The sequence below is a fragment of the Mesoplodon bidens genome (genome assembly GCF_964165515.1).
Source record: "Mesoplodon bidens genome assembly, chromosome: 7".
Classification (NCBI taxonomy): domain Eukaryota; kingdom Metazoa; phylum Chordata; class Mammalia; order Artiodactyla; family Ziphiidae; genus Mesoplodon; species Mesoplodon bidens.
Window position 1 is genome coordinate 53,503,711 of NC_138164.1, and position 8,610 is coordinate 53,512,320.

General features: G+C 42.1%; 1 protein-coding gene across 3 annotated transcripts; it reads left to right on the top strand.

Annotated features, from left to right (window-relative positions):
- The first annotated feature begins 2,071 nt into the window (after positions 1–2,071).
- Positions 2,072–7,557, top strand: ZBED5 (zinc finger BED-type containing 5). Of its 3 annotated transcripts, none has more exons than XM_081239980.1 (3): positions 2,072–2,437; positions 4,066–4,181; positions 5,229–7,557. In XM_081239980.1, exon 3 carries the CDS (start codon positions 5,402–5,404, stop codon positions 7,484–7,486), a length of 2,085 nt encoding a protein of 694 aa, XP_081096106.1. In that variant the 5' UTR covers positions 2,072–2,437; positions 4,066–4,181; positions 5,229–5,401; the 3' UTR covers positions 7,487–7,557. The 3 variants fall into 3 exon arrangements, with proteins under 3 accessions (XP_081096106.1, XP_081096105.1, XP_081096107.1); XM_081239979.1 differs by having other exon boundaries at positions 5,261–7,557; XM_081239981.1 differs by having other exon boundaries at positions 5,266–7,557.
- Positions 7,558–8,610: the final 1,053 nt, after the last annotated feature.

Below are 8,610 nucleotides of genomic sequence, written 5' to 3' on the forward strand. Positions count from 1 at the left end.
TACAACCTCACTGCACTTAATCTTGGCTCTGCCAACAATTAACTGTGGGAACTTGGGCAATTTATTTACCAATCTGTGCTCAATTTCCTTATCTGTAAAATAGGCATAGTCATCTGACAGGGTTGTAGAGAGTAAATGAGCTAGTACTTTAAAAAGTGTGTAGATAGCACAGCTTCTACCAATACTGCATATTCAATAAATGCTAGCCATTATCATTATTGGTCTGAGTTCTACATTGTCTATACGTTTTCTTATCTGTCTCAGCAATCAACATCCTATAATAACGTAGCAACTAATCAATTACAGAAAAAGTTCTTATGTTTCAAGCCCCTTAATTATCAGACTTGGGATTTTTGGACCTAGGTTAAATCCTAGACTTGACTTCAGTTGAATTTGTTATCAGCTGAATGTTTTGGATTTTCCCAATTCATGAACATGTAAACCAGATCCGTGAAGATTAGATCGGGAGCATATATGTAAAAGGCTTTTCTGAAATATAAAACATATGAAAATGTGGGATATTATTCCAATATTATTAAGAAGCTAGACAACTCCTGCAATTACAAAATGAAATTCTTCGCTCTTCAAGTAAAATTGCGCCCCTTCCCCAAAATGATTTCCACCTTGGTGGTTAAAGCTCAAATGAGGCTGATTTAAGAGGAATCTTTTTTTTTTTTTTTTTTTTTTTTTTGCGGTACGCGGGCCTCTCACTGTTGTGGCCTCTCCCGTCGCGGAGCACAGGCTCTGGACGCGCAGGCCCAGCGGCCATGGCTCATGGGCCCAGCCGCTCCGCGGCATGTGGGATCCTCCCGGACCGGGGCAGGAACCCGTATCCTCTGCATCGGCAGGCGGACTTTCAACCACTGCGCCACCAGGGAAGCCCCAAGAGGAATCATTTTAAAATGATAATAAAAACATATGGATAGCCTACTATAGGGCAAAGTTCTGAAGATGCTGAAATGACTTTAAAGCATTTGGGACCAAATGTTAACATCTATGATCAGTCCTAGGAAATCATCTTTTTCAGTCCTCCTGAAAATTCTGTTAAATAAAAGGTTAGACTTCTTTCAACGCCTAAGAAATTTATTCGCATATCAAAGAAGAGCATATTTAAGAAAAACAAAAGCTGCCCTTGCTTTTGACCACAAGTTGGGAATTTTCTGTCATTGGTGCAGCGCCAGAAAACAAGATCCAACTTTCATTTGGCTATTTCTACGGGGCCTCGAAAATCTAAAATATTGCAAACAATAGGACCCACTGTTTAATGCTACGCGTATTTTAACAAATTCCCTCCAAGAAGCGTACATATTTTAGGATGCCAGTTTGGAAAAACAGACTGCAGGTCGCCACGACGGATCTCACACAATATGGAATAACGGAATACACAGCCCGAAGCCTTTTGCTGTGTTGTTTTTTAAAAGAGGGGATGGGCGTAGAAGAAATGGGCTTAAAACACCCGATGCTACAGCTAGCACACTGAGTGTTCCAGAGCGCTGGACGTTCCTCCGAGGAGGGAGTCACCGGTGAGGGGTGCAAAGACACAGGAAGCGGCCTCTTTCCCGTTGACACTGCGGAGACGCCGCTGTAACACGCGGCTCCCCGACCCCATGTGAGGTCACCCGAGAGCAGCGCCCCGGCAAGATCAGGCTCAGCTCCGAGCTCTGCCCGGTAGGGGCCCCCGACACGCCAGCGTCGGGGAGGGGCGGGGAAGGGAGAGGGAGTTTTCTGCCCCGATTCCAGTGAGAAAACAAGGAAAAGAGGAGGTGGTTGCGCAACCTGGGCCTGGGGTGCGGCTCGGGAAACAAAGAGGGCGTGAAAGCACCAGCAGCCGAGACTCTGCGAATCCACTCAAATCTGCCGCCGGGGCAGAGCCCCAGTGCTTGTGGATACGCAGATTTCTCAAAGCCAGTCCAGCCCTACAGGATCACAAATGCTATCTCGCAGCACCCAGGACTCTACACTGTAAACAAACGCCGGGGCTGCTCTGGCCCAGGGAAATTTAAAAACAATCGCTTCACGTCTGCCATTCAACTCAGCCTCCTTGAGCTCACGATTCCAGACTGCCAGCGGCGACGGCAGCTGGGCAACGCCTCAACCGAGCTTGGTCCTTTCCTTTGGTCCCACCCCACTGCTCAGCGCGGATTGGTGGCGGGGAGAAACTCCGGCGCTGATTGGGCAGCGGCGGAGTCGCTCAAGGAGACAGTAAGTTCGGGTGCCCCAGAGTGCTAAATTTATCTTCAGACGAGCTACGGCGCCCGCCGCGAATTGGATCTCTATGGAGGTGGCATAGGCGATATCCCTGACCTGAGAGCATCGCCCGGCCCCCCGAATCCTTCTTCCCTCTGTTTTGTTTTTCATTTCTCCCCTTCCTCCCTTCCCCCCTCTCCCCTCCAGTCAGCGACGACTGGCTCTTGACCCCGTTCAGGCCTCGGTGAAGGTGAGGACCAGAGCCGCCGCGGCGGCTGAGTGGTGCGCTCTGAAATGGCCGCTGCCGTGAGCTTCGTAAAATGGCGGCCGCGGGCTCTGCTGGGGACCGCGGCGCTGCTCCGCAGCCCAGCCGCACCCGAGACCCTTCTCTCCATCACTGATGGAGATGAAGGAGAAAGATAGCGGCGGGTGCTGAGACGTTTTCCTGTGGTTGTTAGCTGAGGCGACCGCCCGGGGACGCGAGAGCAGTTCCGTAGGCGAGGGTGGACGCCCACAGGAAGCCAGCCCCCCAGCTGTGGTGGGCAACGCGCTCCTGTGACAAGGGGCAGCCGAGGGATAGGTGGCCGGGCTGCCCATCGAGGTGACCGTTGAAAAAAGCACTTAGGTGCTGGACGGGGTGTCCGTACCCACCTCCTGCCTCGGCTTATGAATGGACTGCACTCCTACCCAGCCCTCCTGCCCCACGGGTATTGTTCAGAGCAGGAACCGCCTGAGGGTGGGCGGTTGAATGGAGGGTGCTACCTGTCACCTTAGCCGAAGAGACAAAAGAGGAGGGTTCCCCCCGCCCCTTTTCAGGGAGTCGAATAGAAACTTTACTCTAGGGAGTCCAGTCTCTTTGTCCTCGAGAGATTCGGCGAAGCACCTCTAAAAAGGTGGAACTGAGGCCCTCCGAACAAAGCGTTTTCACTCTGTCGTGTCCTTCTCTGATAGCAGGGGAGAGGGATGCTAAATTTTGAGGTCACCCAGCGGCTCCATGAAGTTCTTTCTCGGCAACTAAAGCGCATTCAGGACTGTGAAAGGACAGTCTACTCTTTGCTCCCAGTAATGAAGATGTAGGGCTTTCTCCTGCTGCCAGTTTGAGACCCTCGACTTTCTGGCAGTTGTAACCCATTGTAATTCATTTCTCTCTGCACCATCCAACTCCTGGTAACAGATTTTTTTAGTGCTTGAGAGATTAAGAGTGTTCGGGGACACACAAGCAGTGACTAGGCACGTGGGCTCTGCAGTCGAACTTTCTGAGTTCTGTCCTCAGTTCTTCACAGATGTATTAACTTAGCAGGTGACTTAGCCTCTCTGTATCTATTTGTTCATCCCTAAAGGGGGGTTATTAATAATAGTCCCTGACTCTCAGGTTTGTTTTGAGGATTAAGTGACCTAATCTAGGAAGGATTTAGCAGTTACTGGCACATAGTAAACAGTGATCACTCAATAAACATTAGTAAGTTAAGGAGCTTGGTTATTGAGACAAGAGTGGTTGTAACAAAAAGGCATAGTTCATGTAACCCTTCCATGTATAATTCCATTTTAGATTACTTTCAGTGCTTAGTTTTAGAGACACTAGGTGTGACTGTACTTTAAAAAGTTAGGTTTCGTTTCTGAGAGTTTTTAATGTTTTTCTTTGAAGTCAGTGGATGGGGGAGCATTTCAAAATAATGAAATTACCAGGGTATTAAACAGGACGAAAATATTAACATTTTTACTATGTTAGGCATCTTCTATTTCAGTCTAAGATCTGCATGGCAGTGAAGAATCATTTGCACTGCCTGGCTCTAAAATAAATTGTAAAGAATGGTCATCTTAGAGGTGTATAGTTCGTTCTCCTTTTGTAGTGTCTAATTTTATTTTTTCTCATTCTAGGCTTTTGGTTACTCCCCTTCCACCCTATCCCTTAATTTTATTTTTTTTGAAGCGTCTGCGTTTCAAGCTGCCAAGGTGGAGAGAGTGATTGCAGAAGGGAGTGCTCCTCATTTCAGGTATCTTACCCTCTAGCTGTTACTGAGAAAACCATTTTGATTCAGGATCTAATATGAGAATCCAAAGCTTACTCTGAGCCAAATCATGAAGTTTAACTCAAACTTTAAATCAAACTAGCTATATTTAGGTAGACACTAAATTTGAATGCCTTAACTTATAAGGCTGGTATTCCTCAGAGGTCCTAAAGTTTGCATTACCCTTCCATTTAATTATGCTTTTAAAAAACTATTATATGAGGAATAAACCTATTTAAATGAGAGTTTTCTTTAGGTCTTCATTAAGCCTTCACCTAAAGAATAATGGGATGTAGAGTAATCAGTAAAATATATGCATTATTTTGAATGAGTCTTATTTTGGATAATATAAATATTTATGTAATTTAAGTCCAGAGAAAGAGTAGCTAACTTTTGGTTTACAGTTTATTTTTCAATGTTAACACACAGTGTTTAGATAAAACAGAATTCTGTGTCTTGCAAAACTTTGAACTGTTTGTGTTTTTGACATAGCTTATCAGAATAATTACTAGCCCTGAAAGGAGCCTTAAGATGTATGACGGTGTCAACAATGAATGTATCTAATGGCAGTAGGCATCAGAAAGCTAGAAGAGATTCCAAGATACTGTATATCATGAAAGGGGATGATAAATAATGGCCCCACGCTGTCTGTTTTTATAAATAGAGATTTATTGGAACACAACTTGCCCATTCTTTAACGTTTTGTCTATGGCTGCTGCCATGCTACAACTACAAAGCTGAGTAGTTGCAACAGAGACCATACGGCCCATCAGGTAAAAAACATTTATCGTATGGCACTTTACAGGAGAAATTTGCCAACCCTGCCATGGGACCTCAAGGTCCCTTCCTTAAAAATGCATTTATCAACTCATTATTTCCTAGTCCAATGGTTCCCAAACTGTGTTTTATAGAAGATTAATGTTATCTTAAGTTAATAAGCGTTGTGAGAAAAAGATCAATGCTAACAATAGTTTCTTCTTTTAGAATTTATTTTAAAATGTAAGTTTAAGACTACTAAACTCATTTCTATAGCTTTTATTTTTATGTGATAATCTACCTTTAAGAAAAGGTGTGCCATACCTGAGAGCACCAGGAAGTCGAATGAGAGATCACCTGATACACGAACGTGTGATGTTCCATCTGCGCGTTGATGCATAGGCAGCACTTACAGATTAACTGATGTGTTGCTATATATCATCTCTTTGATGGTTGCTCATCTTCTATGTATCCTGTCTTATAATTTCAACACATTTGTGATACTCAATGTTTATTCTAAATTAACCATGTTTTGTACCACAAATTCATTGCCTATGGATCTGTTGCTGAAACAAGGAAGTCTTAAACAAGAAGTAGAATCTTTTTGTTATCAAATTGTGTCTGAATCAAATGATCAAAAGGTTGGAATATTACAGAGTGAAGATGAGCAGTTGCAGCCTGCAGTTTCTAAAAATTCAGAAGGTGAGCTTTCCAGGGTCAAATTTATGTCCAATTCCAACAAAATAACAACATTTAGTAAGAAACCAAAAAGAAGAAAATATGATGAAAGTTATTTATCTTTTGGATTTACTTACTTTGGAAATAGAGATGCACCTCATGCCCAGTGTGTATTATGTAAGAAAATTTTATCAAATAGCTCTTTGGCCCCTAGTAAGCTTCGAAGACATTTGGAAACTAAACATGCTGCATACAAAGACAAAGACATAAGCTTTTTCAAGCAACATCTTGATTCACCTGAAAATAATAAACCGCCAGCACCTAAAATTGTCAATACAGATAATGAAAGTGCTACAGAAGCATCATACAATGTAAGTTACCATATAGCTCTGAGTGGAGAGGCTCATACTATTGGAGAATTGCTTATCAAGCCTTGTGCAAAAGATGTGGTGATGCGGATGTTTGACGAACAGTATAGTAAAAAAATAGATGCAGTACAACTATCAAACAGTACTGTTGCACGTCGAATTAAGGATCTAGCTGCTGACATTGAAGAAGAGCTTGTTTGTAGACTGAAAATTTGTGATGGGTTTTCACTGCAACTAGATGAATCAGCTGATGTTTCAGGACTTGCTGTGCTGCTTGTGTTTGTTCGTTACAGGTTTAATAAGTCTATTGAGGAAGACCTACTCTTATGTGAGTCTTTGCAAAGTAATGCCACTGGTGAAGAAATTTTCAACTGCATTAACAGTTTTATGCAGAAACATGAAATTGAATGGGAAAAATGTGTTGATGTTTGTAGTGATGCTTCCAGGGCAATGGACGGGAAAATTGCTGAGGCTGTCACCTTGATAAAATATGTGGCTCCCGAAAGCTCCAGTAGTCACTGCCTGTTATATAGACATGCACTAGCAGTTAAAACAATGCCTGCATCTCTGAAAAATGTGCTAGATCAGGCCGTACAAATCATCAATTATATTAAAGCTCGACCACATCAATCCAGACTACTAAAAATTTTGTGTGAAGAAATGGGTGCCCAGCACACAGCACTTCTTCTAAATACAGAGGTGAGGTGGCTTTCCCGAGGTAAAGTTCTTGTAAGACTTTTTGAGCTTCGTCGTGAACTGTTGGTTTTCATGGATTCTGCTTTTCGACTGTCTGATTGTTTAACAAATTCATCTTGGCTGCTAAGACTTGCATATCTTGCAGATATTTTTACTAAATTAAATGAGGTTAATCTGTCAATGCAAGGAAAAAATGTGACAGTGTTCACAGTATTTGATAAAATGTCATCATTGTTAAGAAAATTGGAATTTTGGGCCTCATCTGTCGAAGAAGAAAACTTTGATTGTTTTCCTACACTCAGTGACTTTTTGACTGAAATTAATTCTACAGTTGATAAAGATATTTGCAGTGCCATAGTGCAGCACCTAAGGGGTTTGCGCTCTACTCTGTTAAAATATTTTCCTGTAACAAATGACAATAATGCTTGGGTTAGAAATCCATTTACAGTAACTGTTAAACCAGCCTCATTAGTAGCACGGGACTATGAGAGCCTGATTGATTTAACATCTGATTCTCAAGTGAAACAAAATTTCAGTGAACTTTCACTAAATGATTTTTGGAGTAGCCTAATTCAAGAGTACCCAAGTGTTGCAAGGCGTGCAGTTCGTGTACTTCTTCCTTTTGCTACAATGCACCTGTGTGAGACAGGATTTTCATATTATGCTGCAACAAAAACGAAATACAGGAAAAGACTTGATGCTGCACCTCACATGCGGATCCGACTTAGCAACATTACACCTAATATTAAGCGGATATGTGACAAAAAGACACAAAAACACTGTTCTCATTAAAATTGGAGGGTTTTGCATGCCTCTTGATAACCAAATATAAGATGAAAATAAAAGATGATTTACTTCACTGATGATATCTTGGGGTTTAAAAAAAATGATTCCAATTTCTTATACCTCTTATATTTTAAGAAAGGTAAAGAATCAAAAATTTAAACCTGTACTACTGTTGGTATTTCTTCACGTAATTTCAAAGGGTTCCATGGTCATGACTGTGGGAAATATTGATTCACAAGGAAAAGTCCCAGTTTCTTAGCATGACATATCTTTTCAGGATCTAATCACTACCAGTGTTTCTAAGCATGCCACCCTGTAACCCTCCAATCACAGGGACCTTCTTGCCTAAACATATCACTGTTTTATGCTTACAGGTCTCAAAAAACCATTCCTTCTCCTTGCTTCCTGACAGACTCCTATTTGCTTTTCAACCCTTTGACTTAATTTATCTTCAGTACTTTCATTCTCTAAGTCTTTCTATTTGGCTCTATTTTTTGTGTATGTCTCAGCTGTGAACTGCTTGGTGGTCTCATAATTTCCAGTGTTATTGGACTGAGCTGTTGTTATATGATCTTATCCAGCTCTATGTCTCCATTATCTGGCAGAAGACCTTACTAAAGTAGATGCTAAATAAAGGAAAAAATGTTGGTGAAGGTGACCCGACAAAAAATGGAAGAGGGCATGGTAGCTTATATTTGTATGCTATCGTGTATAGAATGCTACTCTTTGTGGTTTGGGCTCAGTTATTCCATTACCTAGAATTTAGTGTGGCCATTAGGCAGAAGTTACTGGGGAATGTCAGAGCTTTGATTGGAGCTGAACTGTTGGGGAGGTGGAGGGAGTGTGAAGAACATTTTCAGATTTTCTTTGTTTCTCAGTTCGTGTACAGATTATTGCCAATTCCATATACTATAGTCTAAATTAACGAGGCTTTACTGTACTTGAAGATGATAGGACTTGAAACCCTGATCAGTGTATTCTTAGAATACTATGAAAGATTTCCTTTTTTTTTTTTAAGATGTTGGGGGTAGGAGTTTATTAATTAATTTGTTTATTTATGCTGTGTTGGGTCTTCGTTTCTGTGTGAGGGCTTTCTCTAGTTGTGGCAAGCGGGGGCCACTCTTCATCGC

What these genes read in the sequence shown, in the direction of transcription:
- ZBED5 (XM_081239980.1), top strand. Translation starts at nt 5,402, where the DNA reads ATGGTTGCTCATCTTCTATGTATCCTGTCTTATAATTTCAACACATTT.